General features: G+C 45.9%; 1 protein-coding gene and 1 long non-coding RNA gene across 2 annotated transcripts; one reads left to right on the top strand and one right to left on the bottom strand.

The window, feature by feature from the left end:
• The first annotated feature begins 4,002 nt into the window (after positions 1–4,002).
• LOC310755106 (maestro heat-like repeat family member 5) lies at positions 4,003–10,449 on the top strand. The gene is made up of 17 exons (XM_083631789.1): positions 4,003–4,561; positions 4,708–4,876; positions 5,556–5,697; positions 5,776–5,894; positions 5,997–6,146; positions 6,560–6,702; positions 6,856–6,970; positions 7,082–7,218; positions 7,405–7,524; positions 7,658–7,772; positions 8,040–8,174; positions 8,319–8,483; positions 8,777–8,941; positions 9,050–9,154; positions 9,272–9,377; positions 9,623–9,685; positions 10,201–10,449. Exons 2-17 carry the CDS (start codon positions 4,805–4,807, stop codon positions 10,389–10,391), a joined length of 2,043 nt encoding a protein of 680 aa, XP_083487915.1. The 5' UTR covers positions 4,003–4,561; positions 4,708–4,804; the 3' UTR covers positions 10,392–10,449.
• Positions 10,450–16,158: 5,709 nt separating this feature from the next.
• On the bottom strand, positions 16,159–21,881 carry LOC310755105. The gene is made up of 2 exons (XR_014544156.1): positions 21,401–21,881; positions 16,159–17,443 (listed from the first exon to the last, which is right to left on the bottom strand). It is a non-coding gene; the product is annotated as an uncharacterized lncRNA (long non-coding RNA).
• Positions 21,882–25,548: the final 3,667 nt, after the last annotated feature.

The raw sequence follows: 25,548 nt of genomic DNA, 5'->3' as shown, positions 1-25,548 counted from the left end.
GGCTTAAGGAGACTAACAGAAGAGATCGTAAAAGAAAAAGAGAAATTATATGAACAAGATATGATGTGGAAACACCAAGATAAGACTGGATAGAATTATGAGCTTTGTCTGGACTGATTGGGACTGATTTGGACACTAACGCAGTAATAAGAAGATGATTTGAATCCCCCTTTGGATCTTGCAGTATGGGTTCCCCCAACAAAATTTAAAAATTTGGCTTTGTAATTTGGAATTTATGTGATGTGATTTAATTTGATGTGATTGGCCAGTTAATAAAAATTATTAAAAAAAAAAAATTTTTTTTCTCTAAAACCTTAGTTTTTGACTTGTTCAGTTTAAATCCTGCCACTTGACCAAATTCTTGAATTAGTTCTAAAACCCTTTTAGTACCAGATTCTGGCTCCTGTAACGTCAGTACTAAATCATCTGCAAATGCTCTCAATTTGTACTGTTTGGCTCCGACCTGTATACCTTTAACCAACCGGTCCCTTCTAATCATATTCAGCAGAACCTCCAGGACCGATATAAAAAGCAGTGGGGAGATTGGGCACCCCTGTCGTGTCCCTTTTTCTATCTTAAATTCTTCCGTCACCACATTATTTACAATTAATTTAGCCTTTTGTTCAGAATATATTGCACCTATATATTGCAAAGCCTTTGACTGTGTCGATCACAGCAAACTATGGCAAGTTCTTAAAGAAATGGGAGTGCCTGATCAACCTCATCTGTCTCCTGAGAAATCTCTATGTGGGACAAGAAGCTACAGTTAGAACTGGATATGGAACAACTGATTGGTTCAAAATTGGGAAAGGAGTACGGCAAGGCTGTATATTGTCTCCCTGCTTATTTAACTTATATGCAGAATGCATCATGCGAAAGGCTGGGCTGGATGAATCCCAAGCCAGAATTAAGATCGCCGGAAGAAATATAAACAACCTCAGATATGCAGATGACACAACCTTGATGGCAGAAAGTGAAGAGGAATTAAAGAACCTTTTAATGAGGGTGAAAGAGGAGAGCGCAAAATATGGTCTGAAGCTCAACATCAAAAAAAACGAAGATCATGGCCACTGGGCCCATCACCTCCTGGCAAATAGAAGGGGAAGAAATGGAGGCAGTGAGAGATTTTACTTTCTTGGGCTCCATGATCACTGCAGATGGTCACAGCAGTCACGAAATTAAAAGACGTCTGCTCCTTGGGAGAAAGGCGATGGTAAACCTAGACAGCATCTTAAAAAGCAGAGACATCACCTTGCCAACAAAGGTCCGTATAGTTAAAGCCATGGTTTTCCCAGTAGTGATGTATGGAAGTGAGAGCTGGACCATAAAGAAGGCTGATCGCCGAAGAATTGATGCTTTTGAATTATGGTGCTGGAGGAGACTCTTGAGAGTCCCATGGACTGCAAGAAGATCAAATGCATCCATTCTTAAGGAAATCAGCCCTGAGTGCTCATTGGAAGGACAGATCGTGAAGCTGAGCCTCCAATACTTTGGCCACCTCATGAGAAGAGAAGACTCCCTGGAAAAGACCCTGATGATGGGAAAGATGGAGGGCACAAGGCGAAGGGGATGACAGAGGACGAAATGGCTGGACAGTGTTCTTGAAGCTACAAACATGAGTCTGACCAAACTGCGGGAGGCAGTGGAAGATAGGAGTGCCTGGCGTGCTCTGGTCCATGGGGCCACGAAGAGTCGGACACGACTAAACAACTAAACAACAACAACAAAGAACTAGTGTTCTGGGCTTCCTATCTCTCCCAATGGACAGGTGCAAAGTCTCTGAGCATACCCTTCTAAAGGCTCCATCCAGGACCGGCGAGGGAAAAGCCGTGCTTCTGGCGAGTGTAAAGGCCCTTCTTGCATCCCTAGATACAAGAAAGGAGAGATATGCTGCCGGTGCGGCTATATATTTCTCGATTTCTCCAATTCTATAGTCGGGGCACCTTGCACAGTCCTGCTGTCTCTTGGTGTCTAATATACTTTGCCTGACCATAGCTTTTGCCTGGCCCAAGCCCAGACTTAGAAGGGCTTGAGGGGTAAAATCCAGTTTCCGGAGGGTGTTCAGGACTGCAGTCTGCCAGCCCGACTGGAATTGGTCACAGAGGATCAAAGGGGCTATCCCTCGGGGGAGCAGATTCAATGTCAGCCATTTGTAGATTGATGTTAGGCAGATGCTAGCCTCCACTCTCATCATCCCTGTTTCCAATCTAATCCATGCATCTGGGGACTTGGAGGAGAGCTCTAAGAAGTCTAGATCGAACTCTCTCAAGGGGGGAGAAAGCAGAGGAAGGCGGACCCAAAAAGGAACCATGCAGGAGTTGCGCCAAAGTTTTGGCCTTGTATCATTTTAGAGCTGCGGGGACGAAGAAGCCCCCTTGTGCTCTGAAGAATTTAAGGATACAATTTGCAGTTTCCCCCGCTGAACTCCCGATGGAGTTTATGTGTAGTTTGTTGGTTCCTGAGGCCTGTACCACCATTCTTAGATACTTGTAGTTTGTGACTTGTTCTAATTTATGGCCTTGGAGTTCCCAGCTTCTAAGCTTTGGTTTTCCCCCAAAAGCGAGTATCTTGGTCTTTTGATAGTTGATTTTGAGACATTCAGATTCACAGTATGCTGCGAGCTTTCTTAGTGCTCTTTTGAGTCTAATGGGGGTTCTAGATAGAATTACCGCATCATCGGCATCTGGAACCTAGATTAATGGTATCACCAAGTTAGGCAAAGAGCTATCCAAAGTCAAAGAAAGGGTTGAGCTTTGCCCAAGTTTTTGGAAGGGGAGAAGGAATGCCAAAAAGGGAAATTCAGTGTCCTATAGTGAAGTCGGTTGAATATTATTTTGAACAGAGGATTCCTTCTGATTTATGTACATGTGAATCTGGAAGAGACTTCATTTCTATTTATACATGCTGGATGTTATCTTTGTACTATAGTTTGGAAGGGAAAAACAGAAGAAGAAAAGAAAGTGTGAGTGGCTGGCCCAGTTCAGGGGAAGGGGGTACTGGGTGGAGCTGGTTTTTCTGCAGAGCTGAGGCAGGGAGCCCTGCTGCCCACCTGTCCACAGAGTCCATCACAGGAAAGGGCTGCTCCCAGGTGCAGGCGAGGGAGAGACAGGGGCCCTGGCGGAGCTCTGCTCCTGGAGGAAGGACGGATGAGAAACAACGCCATGGGCTCTGCTGAGACAGGCCATCTCCCTCAGGTCTCCTCTCCCCCAACTGTCATCTGGCGGCAGCCATTTCAGCAGGCTGCCTCAGTGGGAGAGATGACAACAGCATTCTAGACACTGGGGCCTGAGCTTGTGAGTTGTCTTTTCCTCTGCCCTCCTTGCCCCCTTTCCTTGTGTGTTCTGTTGGTCGGATTGTTTCTTACAATAGAAGTCTGCCATTAGGGAGTTTCTTGCATTTGATTTCATGGAAGGCTCTCTTGGAGCCTTTTTGGCTTAAGAGAGGGGTACAAATGCTCAAAATAATAATAATAATAATAATAATAATAATAATAATAATAATAATAATAATAGATTTATACCCCGCCCTCCCCAGCCAAGACCGGGCTCAGGGTGGCTAACAACCAATAATAAAAAAGTTGATTAAAATACAATTTAAAAGATTAAGATACAACATTAAAACATTAGGATGCAGCCTCTTCACAGGAGGAGAAAGGAAAAAGAAAGAGGGGGAGGGAATCAAACTGATTCTAAGCCAAAGGTCAGGTGGAACAACTCTGTCTTACAGGCCCTGCGGAAAGAGATCAGATCCTGCAGGGCCCTGGTCTCATGACACAGAGCGTTCCACCAGGCCGGAGCCAGTGTTGAGAAGGCCCTGGCTCTGGTTGAGGCTAATCTAACTTCCTTAGGGCCCGGGACCTCTAGGGTGTTGCTATATATGGACCTTAAGGTCCTCCGTGGGGCATACCGGGAGAGGCGGTCCCGTAGGTACGAGGGTATGAGGCTGTGAAGGGCTTTAAAGGTCAAAACCAGCACCTTCAGTCTGACCCTGTACTCCACTGGGAGCCAGTGCCACTGGAAAAGCACTGGGTGAATATGCTCCCATGGCAGAGACCCCGTGAGGAGCCTCGCTGCAGCATTCTGCACCCGCTGGAGTTTCTGGGACAGCTTCAAGGGCAGCCCCACGTAGAGCAAATTACAGTAGTCAAGCCTGGAGATGACCATCGCATGGATCACTGTGGCCAGGTTGGGGCGGGAAAGGTAAGGGACCAACTGCTTGATGAGGCGAAGGTGGAAAAATGTCGCCTTGGCTGTTGTAACCTGCGCCTCCATGGAAAGGGAGGTGTCAAGGATTACACCCAAACTCTTAACGGAAGGCTTAAAAGAATAGAAGGATGAATAAGGTCTCTAAGGAAATGGAGGCCAGAGATTTTCAGTTTGTTTCCCAACCTACCTCGTCTGTGCTTTCCTGATCAACACAAAAACATGAATGGGTCTGATCCATTCTTCACATTCTGACGTTCCTGTTTCTCTTTTCTCTTTTCTTGTGGACAGGGAATTGATTTTGATGAAGATCAAATACCAGAAATCAGCCTGGAAGATGGGGAGGATCTTTCTCCAAGGTAATCCTGTGCTAATCCCCTCCCCCATAATCAACTGCTTTTAAAAAACAACCCGGTCCATTTCAATGGTGGTGGCGCTTGGGGTCTGTGAAGGATGGGAGGCAATAAACCCTTTTGACAAAAGTGCTACTCCTCTCTCCCCTCAGCATCCGAACCACAGCTTCTCTGGATGCGGCTGATCTTCTTCCTGAAAGCGACAGCAGGGACCAGCTGAAGAACAGACTTACGGAAGTCGTCGCAACGATGAAGAGTGGGAAGATCCGAAGGAAGGCGCTCCGAGATCTTTCCGCCCTCCTGCAGAAGATCCAGGAATCTGTGAGTTGCGTGGCGAGTTCCCGCCTCCCCCACGGAAATAAAGACACAGGACACCAGTATTTTAGGTTAATGGGCAAAATTAGGCCACAACTTTATTGATTACAGGAATTGAGCGGTATTGGCTTAGGCATTGGTCCTATCGACTAACCGGCTTCAGCCTGATTGCTAGAAGACCGGCAAGGATTAACCACCAGTAGGGGGAGTCTTGCTGATGTACATCAACTAGGAGCTCCCCCGGGGTCACCACTCGGGGGCGTGCCTTGGGCCCTGGCCTCCATAGGCTTCGGATGGGGCCACGCCCCCCGGAATCATTTACCGGACTACCCTTCAATATGTGGGGCAGGCGATGGCACTTCCTCCCCTCTTCCAACGGCAGAACAATACCAATGCCTAACCGCCAATGCCGAGGAAGTTGTGATGATTTGCTACGAGGTAGGCAAAAAACCAAATGGCTGGTGCCAATTTGCCAAGTGGGAAAAATTCCTACCAGGCCCCTTGACGGCGACGAACCGAAGTCCATATCAATGTCAAAGAGCCAAACCTAAAGGGTGGGAGGGTGGGAAAACCGGAGCTGCTGGGGCGCTGGGAGAAAAAGGGAATTCCTCAGGCGCGCCGGCCCTAAATAGCGCTGGTGATGGGTTGTTTCTCTTATCAGTCCCTTCTCTGGGTTTCTTCTCAGCCATCGGTAGCGGTTCCTGCATGCTCCTTTGGCCAACTGGTGGCGATTTCCTGCCTTTGTGCATTGGATCCGGACCCGGAGAGCAGGCAGCGGGCAGCAGAGGCTCTCTGCCATCTTCTGCCCATCCTGCGGCGCAACGAAGGTAAGACTGGAAGAATGCATCCCAGCATGGGGTGGGGGTGAGCAAGACCCAAACTAACCCTTTGGCTTTCCTTTGCAGAGATGCTGGCACGAACGTCATGGAACCAAACACTTATCACCAGAGCTGAGAAGGTCCTCAAATCCACCGGAGGACCGGTTCCTGAATTGTTCGTGAATAATTGTTACCATCTTGCCAGGGTAAGTCGCTGTCTCTCAAGCCACATGTTCTGGGTTCCGCAGAGGCTTTCTGCTCCCCAGCCCTGCCCTGCGGGCATCTCTGACCTTCCTCTCTTGCTTCAGGTCTTTGGTGCCTTTCTCCCTGCGGAGCAGCTCTTGGAGGCCATGTGCTTCCTGGCCAGAGACCTGGTTGTCGAGAGCAGCTTCAACCCACTGGATATCTCCCACTTACTGCAAGAATTCCTCAAGCAGTTTGGCGGCACAAAAGTGAAGGTAAGGCATCTGCAAAGGTAGGAGAGAAGAAGATTCTCTGCTTTGGTGTAGGGGAGGCCACCTCATGCCATTGGGTGGCCAGGACACATGTTAGTTGAGAGGGGTCTGGCAATGTCAGGAGAAGAACCTCAGCCAAGGGACCTGAGAAACATGGGTTCAGGGATGGGGAATCCTCCTCCTTCTGGGAGCAGACTGGGTTGCTTCTTCTCTTGGTCCACAATGGATAGGGGAACTGGCGCCCTGGAGCTGCCTGGGTTCAGTACTTCCAAGGACCATGAGTGGTACCTTGGAAGGAAGATGGCTGTGGTGGCACAGGTCAAAAGTTCCTCTTTCAATGAGGGATGGAGGGATCCGCCTGCAGACAGCCCCGCTTCCTTGTACTCTCCAAGCAACACTCTCCTTTTCTCTGACAGGTGAAGGTGCTGCTGGAGGGCTTCTATAAGATCAGCCAGGGGCCTGCAGTGCAAGGCAGAAGCATGGCCGTCTTCGCTTTGTCCATCTTGTCGCACCACCACCTGGCGACAGTGGTTGAATATCTCCTCCAGTTTCCTTTCAGGTATGGAGCCCTCCAGGTTCTACTGGGCTAAGGGGGAGGTTGGCAAGCTGCAGGGCTTGCTCAGAAAGCCCTTGCTGCCATTTCCTCTCTCTGGAGCATGGCAGCAAGCAGAAGACTTGAATCTGACCATTGCTCTTGTTTTTGCATTCACAGAGACTGCGAGAGAGTGTGGAAGGAGGTTTTAGCATCGGCCGACCCAGAACAACTGATCCATCTCACGGCCGAGCAGCTTTACGAAAGCCCCTTGGCAGAATCTGCCACCGAAGTGGTAAGGACCTACCACCTGCTTTCTGGCTTCCTTCTTCCCAGGGTAATATCTAGGGATTCCTGTATTCTGCAGAAAAGCAGGGAAAGTGACTTGCACCTCTCTCTCTTCCAGCAACATCTCACCAGCCTGTTGCACGCCATCCTCAGGATGGAGGACTACAAGGCAGCTGTGCGCCAGAACTTCCCACAGCTGCTCATCGCTCTCCTGGGGATGGTTATGAACTTCCACTACGACCAGGAATTCCTCGGGTGAGTAGTGTGTTGCAAAGGGACCAATGGAGTCTTTTCCCCTTCAGCCTTGGGGGGTTTCCAGTCCAGCTTGGTTTTGCAAGGGAGGCTCTCCTTCAGGCGGCTGCTAGGGAGGGAAAGATGGGGAAGGAATTTGAGTGTGTGGCAATGACCCTTCTGGTAAAACTGGCCTTGTTTTTGTTGCAGAGGGGCTAAGGAAGTTCTGCACCTCCTTCTTGGCACCACTGGAGAGCAAGTGGAGGCGGCCATCGTTGACCAACTTTTCTGCCGGGAGACTTTCAGCCAGGGGTTGTCTGCCATGGTGAGGTAAGAGGAAGAACGCGGTGACCTTCCCCAGTGGTCTGGCAAATGGAGCTGAAGGCACGGGATCGGACTGTGCCCCTGTTTGCTTCCTGCGGTGTCTTTCCCTTCCTTACTGAGATCTCCTTCTCCATTTCAGAGCTGTCGGAAAGCGACACTGGTGGATCCCTCCCATGGTGGAAAGCATCATCGCTGCTCTCAAGGACCAGGATTTTGCCGGAATGCCACAAGTCGCGGCAGCTATCTACATCGAGGTGAGGGGGACTGACGCGGGAGGAAATGGGTGCAGCAAGGAGGCCCTGGCTTGGTTTCTGCCGAGTGTTGGGCTGCTTTGAGCCTACGGACTGTTGCCTGTTTTAGTGCTCCTCAGAGCAGACCCACTGGATTTGATGTACATGACAAACTTTGGTCCATCCACTTCAGTGGGTTTGCTCTGTGCAGAATTGCAAATGGTGGGTAAAAGGAGAACCTGCCTCAGCCGCTCATCCCTGAAGAGTTTCTTTCTCTTTGGGCCTCTTTAGCTGCTCAGCTGCCGTCTGGAGGTCTATCCCTGTGAAGATACACTGGAGCAGCTCCTCAACTGGCTGGCACACGACCACCTGCAAGTCCGGAAGCTCAGCATCAGAGGAATATCCCTGCTTCTGGACTCTGACATGGCAAGTGATGCTCAGAGGGAGGGAGGGAGGGGGGTACAGATCTTGATTCTAATCATGGTCCAGCACTCTTTTGCTGGCACAATACTGAAAGGCCTGTGCTAAAAGGCCTTTCAGACCTTTGAAAAGATTGTCTCTTTTGTGTAGGACCCTTCGCTTCTGCGGCTGTTGCTGCTGGATTCCCTCCCTTCTGCAGAAGCTGATGTCCTCCCAGAGTTGATAGAGCTAGTAGACCAAGCCTACCATTCCAGGGAGCTGGGAGAGGAAGACCTGAAGATGCTGGCGGCAACCTACTGCGGTCTGGCTGCCCATGTGAGTATGAGGGGAAACATGACACCCCACCCGGTGGAGGAGGAATGCTTTGGAAGAGGAAGGGTGGGGTTTAGACTGGCATGCAGCGGAGATGTTCTGGCTTCAGGAGGGTGTTCCTCTGGAACACCTTCTCTTGGAAGCCTGCCTGGAAAACGCAGGGAGAGAGTCACCCCTGCCCCCAGTCTCCCCCAGGAGGAGGATAGGGGGCTGAGCAGCCTCAAAACACCCCAGTGGGCAGGAGAAAGGAAAGTGAGCTGATGAGAAATACAACCTCTGATATTTTCTGCCTACAGGAGGAAGCCTCCGTCCGGACATCAGCCATCCAACATCTGGGGCTGCTTCGGGGCTGGGTGAGAGACCAAAGGCTTCCCATAATAACAACAACAACAGAAGAAGAAGCCATTCACGAACTGGTTGTGGTCCTCATCCACCTCGAAGACGAGGACGAGGTGGCCAAGGTGAGGGCCAAAGAGGTGGACTTACACAGTAGGAGGGAGGGATTGTTCTCAGGAGCTTCCGAGACTATGTGCCGCAATTTGTAACCCTCTTCTCTTCTTGTGTTGCAGGCTGCAAGGAGGGCTCTTTCCCATCTAGCCCCACAAGTGAAGTGGTGGGCTCATCCCAACAAATTTAGCCTCCACTTTGCTCTCCACCAGGCTGCCAAGCATCTGGTAAGGTCCCTCTGCTTCGTTGGCACCTTTGCCCAGGCATGTCTTTGGCAGTGCAAGGCTCTTCTGCCGTGCTCTCAAGCCTCTCTGATGCCACTTCTCCTTTGTCTTTGCCCACAGAGCAAGACCTTCAGCAAGGACACCCTTCGGAGTGCTGCCTTAACATGTACGAAGCCGTCCGCCAACAGGCTGCCATCAGTCTCCAGGGTGGCAGCTCTGTTTCTGGGTAAGTCAAGCAACGTTCTTCCCTGGTAGGGATGGACAGAAACGTCTTGGTAACGATGGCAGGGAGGATGGGCATGTCCCCAGGCCACCTGCTAGGTAGGCCTCCATCTGCGCCCAGATCTTGCTCTGAGTGCTCCGTGAGGGTGGAGGCCTCGGAGCATACCTGTCCTCCTGCCGAGCTGCTTCTGTCTCCGCTTGCTTTGCACTGAGATGACGTCCCTTTTCTTGCCCTCTCTCTCTCTCTAGGTCATCTGGCTTTCCGGGATGCCAGTTTCATCCACGATCAAGACATGGCATCCTACGGAACATGTGAGTGAGACGTACGGAGGGCAGGGAGGGATGCTTCTGCTGAGAAAGGTCTTCAGGGGAAGGCAAATTCCCAGATGTATGTTCAGACAGAGGTGCCACAAGATGAACATGCAAAGAGAATTGGAATGTGACTTCACTGCTCTCTTGAGAGCCAGTGTGGTGTAGTGGTTAAGAGCGGTAGTCATGTAATCTGGGGAACCGGGTTCGCGTCTCTGCTCCTCCACCTGCAGCTGCTGGGTGACCTTGGGCCAGTCACACTTCTTTGAAGTCTCTCAGCCCCACTCACCTCACAGAGTGTTTGTTGTGGGGGAGGAAGGGAAAGGAGATTGTTAGCCGCTTTGAGACTCCTGAAGGGGAGTGAAAGGCGGGATATCAAATCCAAACTCTTCTTCTTCTTCTTCTTCTTCTTCTTCTCTCACACACAAACACACCTGATGGCTGTTTTCATATTGTTGATGGATGGCTCTTTTCCTGTGTATCTCCGCCTTGCTCAACCTTTCTCCCTTGCCACTCAGGGCTGGAAGAGATGCAGCAGCACGAGGAAGAAGGGCTCAGGCAGACAGGGAGGAGCTGCCTGAACATCATGCAGCGGGCCTATAAACATCAGAAGAAAGGCAGGGTCCAGCGCTTTTTGAGGAGGCTGCTCCACTGCATTCACAGGGAACCTTACCCGCAGGACTTCCTGAGCTGCATGCCAGGTGAGTGAGGCATCTGGTGGGCTATTGGGACATCTGGTGGGCTGTTTGGAGGTGACGTTTCTCAAGGAGCCCCTTTCTCCTCCTGACAGAACATCCGCAGCAGCGGCAGGCCAAGGCAACATAACATCAGAGTTGTGCTGCAGAGATACCATCTTCTGCTCTCCGCGGGATCCAGTCTGGACCAGCGCCAGGAACATCAACGCCATCAGGATGGACCAAGAGGAGTGGTGCTGGCCTCACGACCCTCCGTACACAGCGGTAGGAAACCTTTTTGTTGTTGTTGTGTTCCTTGTTGATGCTGTTTTTGATTGTTGATTTTATTGATTTTGAATCTCAGGGTGGTTCACAACACCAAGTATACGAAGCACAAAATACATAATAAGAATAATCACTGCACAAAATTCATAATAAAAATATCAGAACATAATATAAATTAAAATAATAAAAACATACTAAAAATAGCCACAAGACTAATGTTTGCACACTAATAAACAATACAAGAGCCCTGAAACAGCACTCCAGCCCACAAATACAAAATCTAAATCAGCACAACACATTTAACAATCATTTTAAACAACCCCACCTTCTTGAAGAAAGCTGATATATTAGATTTAGAAGGTTGGAATACGAGGTTTGGATGGCACGCCTACCTAACATACAACAAAGTGGCAGTGCATAAGGACTTTTTAAATCATATAGTCAGAATTTCATTATACAAGGTCTGGGATAAGTACTACAGACAATTAGAGCCCAAAATACCCTGGTGGGTATCCCCAGTGGAGATGATAACGGTAAAAAAGACAAACATGGACACAAATTGGGCAATTTAGCAACAATTAATAAAGGTAGAACAGGGCCAATTAAAAATCAAATTGTATGAAGAAATTAAACAGTATTGTAACGGCTGGATTCACTATCACCTAATAGTGCATATATTTAATCAGGATAAGAAAACTGCTTTTGGAGAAAAGAAGATTGGTTTTGGAGAAAAGAAGTCATTCTTACAAAAGGAATTAGTACAAATTAATAAAAAGACCCTATCTAGGATGTATGATCTACTCTTGGAATGGGAACTCAAGGATGAGATGCTAAAGGACGTTATGATAAAGTGGGCGCAGGATTTTGGCCACAACATAATGTTAGCTGTGGAAATTTGACATCAAGTTCACAGCATGTTATACAATAAGGGAGAATCTAATGAAAATGATCTACCGATGGTACCTAACCCCTGCCCCGAGGAATCGGCAAAAATCTATAAGCAAAAAAACAATGTGTGCTGGAGATGTAACACCGAGATAGGAACAATGTACCATATATGGTGGGGTGTAAGGAGATAAAAAGCTTTTGGAACAAGTTCATGAAGAAATCATTAAGATTTTTAAAAAATCATTCAACAAGATGCAAGCATATAATCTTGATTCTTAAGATTTTTAGGCACTTCTAGCCTTAACAATTTAAGCATTATTAGGATACATGGTTATACATAAAACTCTTCCAGGTGGCCTTGCCACATTCCCCTCTTTCAAGCTTAGAAACAAGACACAGTTGTTTCTCCAGCTTGACTCTCATGTTGAACAACTGTGTCTCTCAAGGGGATCTCTTCAGGGGGTATTTCACGAATTAGTTGAGCGTACTCATGCTCTTCTTCTGGCAGAGGGGGCGGGGCTCGGTATATGGCCATGATGTGGGTTTCAGTGAGATTCTTAATGCTTCGGGCCACCATTCCTCTGACTAGAGATATGCAGCAAGGGGTGATGCAAAGAAGTATTAGGAAGACGAATCCTCCTACTGCAATGGCGGCCAAAAGGCTATGTAACCATCCTACTCCTGGGACCCAAGACCACATCCATTCCCAAGGATTCTGACTGGGTTGGTTATCATTTATAAGGGCCTGTAATTTTGGCAACTCGTCCTCAATAGTGTTGTTGAAGTCATGAAACTTCACTCTGCATTTGCCTTCCGGCACTATTTTACAAAAACCTCCTGATTTGGCGAGAAGATAGTCAAGAACAAGTCTATTAGCTGCTGCTATCTGGTTCAAATCCTCAATCTCAGACTGCAACTGTCAGAGGATATGTGTAGCGGCATTGATGGTTTTCTCCAACCTGCATGTTAGGGCAAATAGTGCTTCACGGTTTTGTTCAGCCACAACTCCCGGATGTATGCCGATGGTGAGGATGCTCACGAAGCCTCCACCAACAGCACCCACAGAGCGGGCCGGGAAAATCTCATCCCTGCACTGTTCCCCTTGGACTTCTCTCCTCTTTCTGTTTCTAAGAGAGGGTAGAGGAGGAAAAGCCTCCACAGTCACAGGGAAAGTAAAGGCACCTATTCCCACACACTGATAATCACCAGGGTGGTAATTAGTGGCTAGTCCATTATACAAGAACCAAAGATTGGGGTCCTTGATCAGCCAGCCAGAGCAGATGGATCCCTGTCCAGTGAAGTTGACTGGGAAAGTATGGGTACAGATCTGAGGAGGTGGTGTTGCTTTGGTAAGAGGCGTTGAAGGAACCCCACAACCAAAACTTAGCAGTGCACTGTGTGTAATTTCCCAGCCAACCTTTATGTTGGTGGTGCTGGACATTCGGCCAATCTTTCCATTTGGTGTTCCATGATCCAGAGGCATAACAACAAAAGCACAAGCCCTGGGTGGTTCTGGAGAACTGGAAATATCGGTAGGAGGTATCATTCATTTCAGAAGGAGGTGTCGCGAAAAGGCCACTATGATTATACAGTAGGCCTGCCAAGACAATGTCAAGGTCCCTGATTAGTCCTGGGATATGTCAGCTACCTTTCTAGGGTGTTCATAATAAAGGGTGACATTTTCGCCATATATTTAAACATCTGCTTAGCATGCTTTACAAAAACATTTTATTTTGTCATTGGTCCCCTCAAGGTCAAGATGCACATCAGGGTTAACATCAACTTCATCATGATCAAGGAACTCCATGGGTTCAAGGAGCCCAAGGATATCAACAATTCCTCGTGGGTAGTCTTTCCGAAGAAATACTTCCTGTATACGTAAAAGAAGATAAGGAGAACAGTTATTATTACTGTAAGAAGAACTGGAGGTAACCAAGACCAGAGCATACCTGGAGAGTGAGCCAACCCTCCGTTCAGCTGCACCCAGTAGAGCCTCTTAGTGGTTCCCGGGTTCTGGTTGAACTGGAGTGGTCAATTCACACTGTATACACTCTCCTATTGCTACTCAAAAAGGGTTTGGGTGGGGGGAGGAAAGAAGGCTACTGTGACCAGTATGGTGGGAGGAAGTACACCTTGGGGTGGTGGGTGAGAGAACCCGACAACAGTTCTTTTAGGTTCTCCGGGCATTTACCTCCTATGATAGGTTGGTCTCGGCCAAAACCCTTCTAAGGGTATATGGGTATATGGCACAGCTGCCTTGGTAATGCTTGTACCCAAACGGGTATGTACCAATCATGAAAATACAAGGGGATATGACATCCGTAATCCTCCAACAACTCTACCCACTTATCAATTATGTTCCCTAGCCCATCCACATTCCTTACTACTATCTGTACAGCTGGTCTGTATTTAAATCTGGCACAAATTGAGGACTGGCTGATAATTCAACTGGTAAAGATCCTCCCATCTGCTGGTGCAGTTCCTCAATCTTCAGGTGTGCGTAGACTCACTGGCTTCCGGTGCAGTGAGAACAGACCGGGTGTCTGGGGCTCGTGCCCTAACCCACTCCCGGTGGGGCTAGGGGCAGGGGTTCCTGGTGATCTTCAACTTCAGGGGGTCCGAAGGATTCTGCTCACAGTTCCAATGATCCTCAGACCACTTCAGACAAGAGCGATCAATCCAGGGGGTCACCTCGGCCACTTTCACCGTGGTAGGCGTTGCAAGCAAGATGGCGTTGCAAGCAAGACCATGCCACTTAGGAGCCAATGGGTTGTTCTTCTACTCCTTCACCCACACGTCATCTCCAGACTGTAAGGGCTGTATGGGTTCAGCCAGGCTGATTGGCATACGTTCAAGGGGCCACCTGTTGAGAGAAATCAAAACACGAGAGAGAGACTCGATTTGTTCTGATGTAATCTGTCCTCCCGTTTGCACCAAGTCTGCTCTTATTTCTGTGGTAAGTGGAGGAAGTCTTCCATACAAAAGCTCAAAGGGAGAGAGCTTTAGCCTCTTGGTGGGTGCACATCTGATCCTGAGCAAGGCTACGGGTAGAAAGTCCACCCAATTGCCATGAGTTTCCTGGCACAATTTGGCCAGCTGTGATTTAAGAGTCCAGTTCATTCTTTCTGTCTTGCCGGAACTCTGTGGTCGGTAGGCAGCATGCAGTTTCCATTGTATCTGCAGGGCTTTGCATACACCTGCCACTAACAAAGTGATAATGGCTGGTCCATTATCACTGCCTATACTGCTTGGTAGCCCAAATCTCAGGATGATCTCGCTTAAGAGGTGCTTAACAACTTCCCGAGCTTTCTCAGTCCTTGTGAGATAGGCCTCAACCCACCCCATTGGAGTATCTACAAAGACGAGCAGATAATGATAGCCTCTTGCCCCAGGCATTTCCGTGAATTCCACAATCATGTTCTCCATTGGCATTAAGCCTGTCTGCTGTACTCCTGGAGGAAGTACTGGGCCCTGCTTGGGGTTGTTTTTGGCACATAGGAGACACGTTCTTGACACGGCCTCAGCCAGCTGAGATAGCCTGGCGATATAGAATTGCCTGCCTAGGCCTTCTCCCAACGCTGTGGCTCCATAATGAGTGGACTCGTGGTACCGCTTCACCACCTCTCTGCCTAGGGTTTCTGGGACAAAAACCCGCTGATCTGGCAATATGAACCACCCTTTATGGGGAGGTAAACTGGTTCTTCCTTCCTGGTGGGCCCATTTTGCTTCTCTCTCTGTATAAATGGGCTTCATTTCCTGCATATTAATAACTGTCGGCAAAAGGGAGGCTATCATAGAGTCTGGTGGAGGTTCCTCCAGGGCTGATTTCCTTGCTGCCTTGTCTGCCAAATGATTGCCCTTTGCCGTTTTGGTGGACTCCCGGCTGTGGCCCCAGCAGTGCATTACAACAATTTTCTCGGGTGCCCATACAGCTTCCAAGAGATTTTCTAATTGTGGGCCGTATTTGAGAGCTTTGCCCTTTGTACCAATGAGTCCGTTCTCCTTCCATAGGGCTTCATGGGCACGCAGGGTTAAGAAGGCAAACTTTGAATCAGTATAGATATTGGCACAGCAGCCTGTTGATAGCTGTAGGGCCCTAGTGAGTGCCACAATTTCTTGGGCCGTGTTTGGATGGATCATACCTTCCTGCTCCCAGTTAATCTGAATTATCCTTATCATTCTTTCTTTGTTGCTTATCATCACTTTATATAACATCCCTACTATCCCTTTCTTCGTCATTTGTCTTTTGTTCAGCACCATATCTATTTTCATTTGTGTCCTCATCGTTTCATCTGCTCTTTCCATTTTTATTAAATCATAAAGTCCTTGCACTTTCACCCAATATTGTTTTCCTATTTTTTCTTTAAAAACTTTTTTTGTAATTAAATTCCCCTCTTCATCAAACATATCTTTTAATTTATAAAATCCCTGATCTTCTAATTTCTTCCACCAACCAGGCTCCCTTTGACCCTCCTGCATATATTTTAACGGCATCCACCTTGAGTATGTTGGCATCCATTTTGTATTCCAGTTCTTCCAGATTCCTAACGCAGTTTTCCTTGGTCCTATTATCTTCTTAAAAGCCATGTTAATATCTCTATTAAATAGCCCTTCTCTTCCTATTCCTTCATTTATTTCATTCTCCAGCCTTATCATTTATTCCCTTCCATATATCCAATATCTATTAGATTTTTCAACTGGAATGTTTCATAGTAAAATTCTAAGTTCGGTATTCCCCATCCCATCTCTTCTTGAGATGAATAATTTACTATGTCTGGGGTTCTAACTCTTTTACTTCCAAAAATCCAATTTTTAAATACCTTATTCCATGTTTTGAACCATATTTTCCTAATGGGTAGTGTAATTACTTGAAATAAATATAATAAAAATAAAAAATAAAAAAAATAAAAAAAATATAAAATAAAAATAAAAATAAAATATTTTAACTGCTCTAACCCTACCTAGAATAGATAAATTCTTATTTTTCCGTGATTTTATATCTGTCTTGATCTTTCTCCACGCTTCTTTGTAATTTACATCTGGAATCCTAGCACTATTTTTAATAATATTTACCCCAAGTATTCAATTCCTTTGCTATTGATATCCATTTTTGTCATTTTTGCAATTTCCTTCTTCTCCTCTTTATTTACATCCCCAAATAAAATTTCAGACTTCTCCAAATTTACTCCCAATCCCAACTCTTCTTTAAAGTTCTTCAGGATTATCATAAATTCTCTTACACCCTCTAAGGGGTTTGTAAATAATAATAGGATAGCATCTGCATAAATCTTTAACTTAATTTCTTCCTTTCCTTCCTTATATCCTTTTATCCTTACTGAGTTTCGTATTCTGTCTGCCAAGTACTCCATACCCAATGCAAATAGTAGTGGTGAGAGTGAACATCCTTGTTTAACTCCTCTTTGTATATTGAATTGATCTGAAACCCCCTCGTTCACTCTGACCACAGCCTTCCCTTCTCTATACAATTCCCGGATTGTTTCGACAGAGTTGTCTCCTAATCCTACCTCTTGCATAATAGTCCATAAAAATGTATGTCTAATTGTGTCGAAGGCCTTATACACATCCAATTTTAAGACCACCAATTTTCCTTTTACCCTGCTTGTTAATAAATGTATTTATTAAAACAATAAAAATAAAAAAACAATAAAAAATAAAAAATAAAAAATAAAAAATGTATTTATTAAATGTATTTATTAAAACACATTTCTTATAGGATGGCCTATGTATCTTCCCTTAACAAATCCATATTGATCTTCCTTAATTATTTTAGGTAACACCTTTTCCAGTCGCCTTGCCAGGATCTTTGTAAATATCTTATAGTCTTGATTTACTAGGCTAATTGGTCTGTATGACCCCACCTCTGTAGGGTCCTTTTGTGGTTTTTCTATCACTACTATTTCCGCTAGTTTCCAAGTGTCTGGGGCTTCCCCCCCTTCTAAGATATTATTAAATGCTTTTTTCAGTTCTGAGCCCAGGATATCAATTGTTTCTTTATAAAAGTCTGGCGTAATTCCATCTAATCCTGGGGATTTCTTACTTTTAAATGATTTAACTACATTCTCTATTTCTTCCAGAGAAATTTCCTTCTTCAGTCTTAATCTATCACTTTCTTCGATTTTAAACCCTAAACTTTCCCTACTTATATTTTTATTTTCTTCTTTATATAAAGTTTGATAGAATCCTGCAAATTCTTTCCATATTTCTCTAGAGCTTTGTGTATGTATTTTCCTTCTGGTCTTAATGGCCTCCACCCTCTGTTGATCCCTTCTTTTCTTTAAATTGTTTGCCAGTCTCTTATATGATCCTATTGAGGTTCTCTGAAAATCATTTTTGATCATATTATCTCTCTTCCAACTATATCCAGCTCATCCAATTCCTGTTTTAACTTTCTTAACTGCTCCTGTCTCCTCCGTAGAAATGTAACTTGTTGCTGTTGTTGCAAGATTTCAATCTCTTTAATTTTTTCCTGTCTCCCCGAGTACCAATCCTTCTTAATCACAATCTCTTTCAGTATACAATGTCCTCTTATAACAGCTTTGAAAGCGTCCCATACTACCGGGATCTCGGCTGAACTATTGTTTTCTTTAAAATACCAACCAATTGGTTTTCTAATATATTCCCTGTCAATCTCTTTTGCCATCATTAGGTTATTGTACTGCCATCTCCTACTTTTTCCATCCTCTTCCAGTCCCAGCTCCACAAATAGTGGAGCATGGTCTGAAATCCATATTCCCATAGTCTTTGCTGTTCTAACACTGATTTCATTCCCTTCTTTAATTAGCACATAGTCAATATAAGAGAAAGTCTTATGTCTTTTGGAAAAGAAGGTAGGTTTGGTATTGGGGTTTCCCCTCTCAAAAACATCCTTTAATCCCCATTTAGATAATCTGAAAGTACTATTCTTTATATTCCAATTAAAGTCTGCTGTAACGATGACTTCCCCTTCAGCGTAAAGCTGCAGTCTATTGAAGGTTTTCTTTATAATTTTTTTCTGTCTTGTGTTAGGCCTGTATATATTAGCTATTGTAAAGATTTTTTGTGACAGTTTAATTTTTAAGAATATAAATCTACCATCATTATCTTTTTTCTGCTCAGAACCTCCGGCCTAAGATTTGCATTACATAGTATAGTGACCCCTCTAGCCTTGTTCGTCGCTTTTGATTCTGCTATTAGGCCCCATTGCTGGGAGCATAACAAAGGTCTATTGTTTGCTTGGGCTCTATGAGTCTCCTGAAGGCATAGCATATCCATTTTCATTTTCTTAGCCAGTGTCAGAACCCAGTAGCGTTTGGTGTTTGAGGCCAGCCCGTTAACATTTAAAGATAAAACCTTTAAAGGTCTATCCATTATCCCAGCTACTGTTTATTTTTTGAATCCCTCTGTGTACATATATTATATTTTCAATTCTGGCCCATTCAACTCTCCCCTGAGACTCAGTTAGGGATCTCCATGATCCCTGTCTCATGGTATCTTGGAGAACCACACTCCTCTCCCTTTGCTCTTGGAAAGTTTATATCAGAAAAATCAACATATATATATATATATATATATATATATATATATATACACACACACACACACACACACAAAAGACCATTTTAGATGTCTCTAGTATATATTATTTCTTGCTGTTTCCTTCCCCTCTTGACTTCCGTCTTCTTTTATTCTCTTGTCTCTGCACTGGAGATTCTGGAGATTCTTCACTCGACTCTCCGTGTTGGTCTACCTGTAATTCTTCTGAACATGAGAGTTCTTGCTCAGTCTGTCCTTCTAGTCCAACTCCTAAATCAGCTAGCATTTTTTTTTTTTTGCTTCACCAGGGTTCTTAGCAGAATATTTCCTGCTGTCTTTCAAAGCCAACAGTGTGGCAGGGTAGGCCCAGGTAAAGAGAATTTTATTATTGTAGAGAGCTTGTGCAAACCGCTGCATACGTTTCCTGTCTTGAAGCATTTCCTGAGAAAAGTCTTGTCTCACTATGACCTTTCACTGTTTAAACTGCAGGTCTGCTTTCTGCTGGAGTGATTTTTAAATTTGATCTCTTACCTTCTCTCTTGAGAGTGCCATAATAACGACCCTGGGAAGTCCAGAGCCTCCTTGTGATGTGAACACCCGGTGCACTCTCTCAATTTCATTCTGCTCAATTTCAATTCCTTGTTCTTTGAGCCCTTGTAACATCTCCTTTTCCAGGTCCTTATTCCCAATATCTTCAGAAATACCAGAGAATTTTAAATTCCTTCTGCGCTGTCTATCGTTCATTTGTGAAATTCTTTTTGTCAGAGATTCTATTTTGTTTACGTTTGCATCAGCTACCTCTTTTGCATACTCTGCTATTTTCATAACTTTTTCTACTGTAGCAGTCATTCTTCTCATCTCTCCTCTCAAGTCTTGCATATCAGCGCGAACATTTGCTTCCGAACGCTGAATCATTTCACCCAGCTCCTTCAAAGACTTGGCCATCTTGTTAAGTCCTTCTCAAGTCTTTCCCAAATAAATAGATAAACCACCGTTTTAAACACTAACTCACTCCAATCCAGGACTTGGACCTAAGCCCAGTTTTCGATCAGGTATCTCAGCTATCAGTTTGCAGAGAGTTATTTGTTTCTCAGGCTTTTAATTAGTAAAGTCCCAAGAGCATCTACCCACGCCGACGCATGCGCAGTTCTGCTTGCACCTGGCTTTAGAGCTACTAAAATTGGTGGTAATTTCAATTCTGCCCCTTTAGGCGTGAAGGCTATTTGAGCTTGAATTTTAGATAGGAAATCACGTCCCAAAAGGGAAATGGGACATTCTGATACATAAAGAACTGATGAGTGAGGGACCTCCCTCCAATCTGGCACTCTTGGGGTTGCAGAAAGGTTTTTTTTGCTGGCTCAGACTGGTTTGAACAGGTCTAGGCTGGTTTGAACCAGTCCAAGCCGGGTGGTACAGGTCCAAACCAGTTGGAACTGGTTTAGGCGGGTTGGAACCAGTCCAATCCAGTTTGAACCAGCTGAAACCAGTTGGGAAAAGTCCATGCGGGTTCCAACTTGCCCACACCAGTTTGAACTGGCCCAGACTGGTTGGAACTGGCTCAGACTGGTTGGAACAGTTCTAGGCTGGTTTGAACCGGTCCAAGTCGGTTGAAACAGGTCCAAGCGGGTTGGAACCGGTCAAGGCCAGTTTGAACCGGTCTAGGTAGGTTATTGCCGGTACAAGCCAGTTTGAACAGGTCTAGGCCGGTTTTAAAAGGCCCAAGCCAGTTTGAGCAGTTCCAAGTGGGTTGGAACTGGCCCAGACAGGTTGGAGAAGGTCCAGACCAGTTGGAGCAGGTGCAGGTCATTTGAAACTGAATTTGAACAGTTCAAACCAGCCTAGACCAGTTCAAACTGGCTTTGACCAGCACAAATCGGCTTGGACTGGTTCAAACCAGTCTAGACCTGTTCCAACCAGTCTGGGCCAGTTCAAACTGGTCTGGGCAAGTTGGAGCCCACCTGGACCTTTTCCAACTGGTTTCGGCTGCTTCCAACTGGCTTGGGCTGCATCCAACTGGTATGAAATGATTCCAACAGGTCTGGGCTGGTTCCAAGCGACATAGACCTGTTCCAACCAGCCTGGACCTGTTGTAACCAGCTTGGGCCAGTTTCAAATGACCTGCACCTGCTCCAACTGGCCTGGACCTGCTCCAACCTGTCTGGGCCAGTTCCAACCCACTTGGAACTGTTCAAACCAGCCTAGACAAACCTGACTTGACCGGTTCAAACCGGCTTGGACCGGCAGAAACCGGCCTAGACCGGTTCATACTGACCTAGACTGGTTCCAAGCGGCTTGGACCTGTTTCAACCGACTTGGACTGGTTCAAACCAGCCCAGACCTGTTCCAACCAGTCTGGGCCTGTTCCAACTGGTCTGGGCAGGTTGGAACCCACCTGGACATTTTCCAACTGCTTGCTTGAAAACCCGGAAGGGTTAACACCAGCAGGGGGAGCCCTGCTGATGCACATCAACTGGAACCAGTTCATACCTGTTGGGTCCGGTCCACGCCGGTTGGAACCATCCCAAAGCAGTTGGAAAATGTCCAGGCGGGTTCCAACTTGCACAGACCACTTGGAACTGGCCCAGACTGGTTGGAACAGGTCTAGGCTGGTTTGAACCAGTCCAAGTCGGCTGAAACAGGTCCAAGCCGGTTGGAACCAGTCTAGGCCAGTTGGAACCAGTCCAGGCCGGTTTCTGCCGGTCCAAGCCGGTTTGAACTGGTTGAAGCAGTTTTGTACCGGTCTAGGCCGGTTTGAACAGTTCCAAGTGGGTTGGAACTGGCCCAGACAGGTTGGAGCAGGTCCAGGCCAGTTGGAGCAGGTGCAGGTCATTTAAAACTGGCCCAAGATGGTTACAACAGGTCCAGGCTGGTTGGAACAGGTCTATGTCGCTTGGAACCAGCCCAGACCAGTTGGAATAATTTCATACCAGTTGGATCCAGCCCAAGCCAGTTGGAAGCAGCCGAAACCAGTTGGAAAAGGTCCAGGTGGGCTCCAACTTGACCAGACCAGTTTGAACTGGCCCAGACTGGTTGGAACAGGTCTAGACTGGTTTGAACCAGTCCAAGCTGATTTGTGCCGGTCGAAGCCTGTTTGAACAGGTCTGGGCTGGTTTGAACCGGTCAAATTCAGTTTCAAATGACCTGCACCTGCTCCAACTGGCCTGGACCTTCTCCAACCTGTCTGGGCCAGTTCCAACCCACTTGGAACTGCTCAAACTGGCTTGGGCCATTTCAAACAGGCCTAGACCATTTCAAACTGACGTAGACTGGTTCCAACTGGCTTGGACCTGTTTCAACCAACTTGGACCGGTTCAAACCAGCCTAGACCAGTTCTAAGCAGTCTGAGCCACTTCCAACAGTCTGAGCCAGTTCAAACTGGTGTGGGCAAGTTGGATCCCGCCTGGACATTTCCCAATTGGGTTCAGCTGGTTCAAACCGGCTTGGACGAGTTCCAACCGGTCTGAACCGGTTCCAACCGGCTTAGACCTGTTCCACCTGGCTTGGACCGGTTCAAACCAGCCTAGACCTGTTCAAACCAGTCTGAGCCAGTTCCAAGCAGTCTGGGCCAATTCAAAACGGCCTTGGGAACTTAGAATCCGCCTGGACTTTTTCAAACTGCTTTGGGCTGGTTCCTATTGGCTTGGGCTGGATCCAACCAGCCTAAGGGGTCCTAGCAGGTCTGGGCTGCTTCCAAGTGACACAGAGCTGTTCCAACCGGCCTAGACCTCTTCAAACCGGCTCAGACCGGCAGAAACCAGCCTGGACCAGTTCAAACCGGCCTAGACCAGCTCAAACCGGCTTGGACCGGCACCAACTGGCCTAGTCTGGTTCAAACTGGTCTAGACCGGTTCCAACCGGCTTGGACCGGTTCAAACCAGCCTAGTCCAAGCTAGTCCAAACCAGCTTGGACTGGCACAAACCTGCCTAGACCGTTTTATACTGGCCTAGACTGGTTCCAACCGCCTTGGACCTATTTCAACCGACTTGGACCAGTTCAAACCAGCCTAGACCTATTCCAAGCAGTCTGAGCCAGTTCCAAGCAGTCTGGGCCAGTTCAAACTGGTCTGGGCAAGTTGGAACCCGCATGGACTTTTCCCAACTGGTTTCCAACCAGTCTGAACCGGTTCCAACAGAATTGATGGTAACAGGGCGCCGGGGCACTGAATGTGGACCTTTCACTACCACATTTCCAAATCAGGCGACTGCATTTTGAGCGGGAACAAAGGGAAGCGAATCTCTGAGAATCTGGTGAGTAGCACTTCACAAGGGACATAGCGATGCGGGGGGAGTGTTCAACAGCTTGTAATTCAAGCACTCCACTGGGCTGTATGATAGCAAATTTCAAAAGGGCTTTCAAAAGGGGTCTCAAACTGACCCCATAGACTTTGAGAACGCATTGTGAGCTGAATTGGCCAAGTCAGGTTGCGTGGCGAGTTCCCACCTCCCACCAGTAAGAATAAAGACACATGACACCGTTGTTTTAAGGTTAATGGGCTAAAATTGGCCACAACTTTATTGGTCCTATCCGATTATCCAGCTTCGGCCTGCTTACTTGAAGACCCGGAAGGGTTAACACCAGCAGGGGGAGCCTTGCTGATGCACATCAACTAGGCACTCCCTAGGCACTCTCGGTATGGGTTTTGTTGGTTGTTATATAAAATTTCTTTTTCCATACCGAGATTTTTTTAATCAAACCCCTTAAGCTTATCATCCTTCTCAAATATTGTTTTTAATTGGAAATATTCTAACCAATTCACCCCCTCTCTTTTAATTCTTCAAATTTCTTTACTGTTGGGCAATCTTTTTTCTCCAGACCCAAGTTCTTGTTTTTTAGTACCCATATATGATTTTTAGATACATGGGTCCCTTGTAGACATATTATATCCCATTTTCCTTTCTTTAAGGTACATTCTACTTTGTTCTTTTTCAATTTACTGTTCAAACCATTAATATTCCAGGAAATACACTTAAAGGCCATACAGTTTTATTAAATTTATATGAACTACTTTAAAATCGGGGGTAGTTGGTAAAGAAAAAGAAAAAGAAATGATAATAATAATAATAATATAAGGGCACAAAAGGTAGAAGTCGTTATAATAATTCTAGCTTTATCTTGTTTCTTCTCACTCTTGGAGCCTTTCTCCTCCCAGCTCCTCCCAGTACTTCCTCCAAAAAATTCTGGTCTCCTCCACCGATCTAAGGGTTCTTCTTCTCTCTTTATATGTAAAGGTAAGTCCTTCGGGAAATTCCCACCTGAACAAAATTTTATTCTTCTTCAGCGCTGACGTTAAGAATCTAGAATTATCTCTCCTCTTCAACAACCTGGTTGGGATCTCCTTCATAATCTCGATTACTTTGCCCTCTATACACAAGGGATCAGTTCTATTTTTTAATAGGATTTTTTCCCTGAGTAGCCTCGAGTTCAGAAATACTAAACAATCTCCCAGTCCCTTTTTGTTTCTTGACTTGTTCACCTTAATCCTAAATATTTTTTCAATGTCCAAAAGTAATTCATCTTCCTCGACCCCTAACCAATCCGCCAGTTCTATCAATAGTTCTGTTGAAATTTCTTCCTCCTGGTTCTCTTTAACTCCTCGGAAGCGCAACAACATCTCCTTTTCCTTCATCTCAAGGACAGCAATTGCATGCAGGGTCTCTTCCTGAACCTTCCTCAGCTCCTCAGTTTCCTCTTTGTTTTTCTCTTAGACTTTCCTTGAATCTCTTTGATCCGCCTGAATTTTTTTCATGGCTTCCTCTTATTTTAATGACTTATTCTTTATCTCCTGCACCATCTTGTCTAGCTCTTTGTTCTTTGTTGTCAGTTGGTTCACTTGATTAGAAAGGTCCATTATTAATGTGGAATTTTTCTCAATCTTAGTGCCCATACTATCCACTTTTCCATCTAAGAATTTAATATTTCCATCTAGGGTGCTTATCTTATCTCCTAGGTTCTTCTCCATTCTTTCCATTGCCAATAATATCTCTTTAAGGTCCATGTTGCTCTCATTCTCCACCACTGATGTTCTCCTTGCTTGGTTAGAAGCTGAGGCTAGGCCAATTGTTGTCTGAATCTTCTTCGATCCCATTGAGATGCCTACCTAGCAATACCGCTTTTAAAATAACAGTTTCATGTGATCTCTGCGCTTCTTTTATTTCTGGGAGTTTCCCTTGCTTCACTTTTTATACTGCCATTTCCGCTTTAAAAAAATAATAAAAAAATAAATAAATTCCTTTTTGAATTGCTCTTATATTGAGTAAGACCAGGAATCTTCTTTTGTTTGGGTTATTTGGATTTTTTAGGTCACACGTTCTTTCAAATTTAGCTAATATATACAAACTGCTTTCATTTCTTTATTATATCAGTTTATTCTTGTTATTTCCAGTTTGCCCAGTAAGTGGTGCTACCACTATATTTAATTGTCTTCTGTTGATTTTACTCGCGTCTTTCACTTCTTTTGCCACTAGGCGTCCCTCTAGTTTTTTTAC

Source organism: Podarcis filfolensis (assembly GCF_964270895.1).
Source record: "Podarcis filfolensis genome assembly, contig: HAP1_SCAFFOLD_261, whole genome shotgun sequence".
Lineage (NCBI taxonomy): Eukaryota > Metazoa > Chordata > Lepidosauria > Squamata > Lacertidae > Podarcis > Podarcis filfolensis.
Note: the sequence above shows the minus strand (reverse complement) of the source record. Positions and strands in the feature narration are given on the sequence as shown.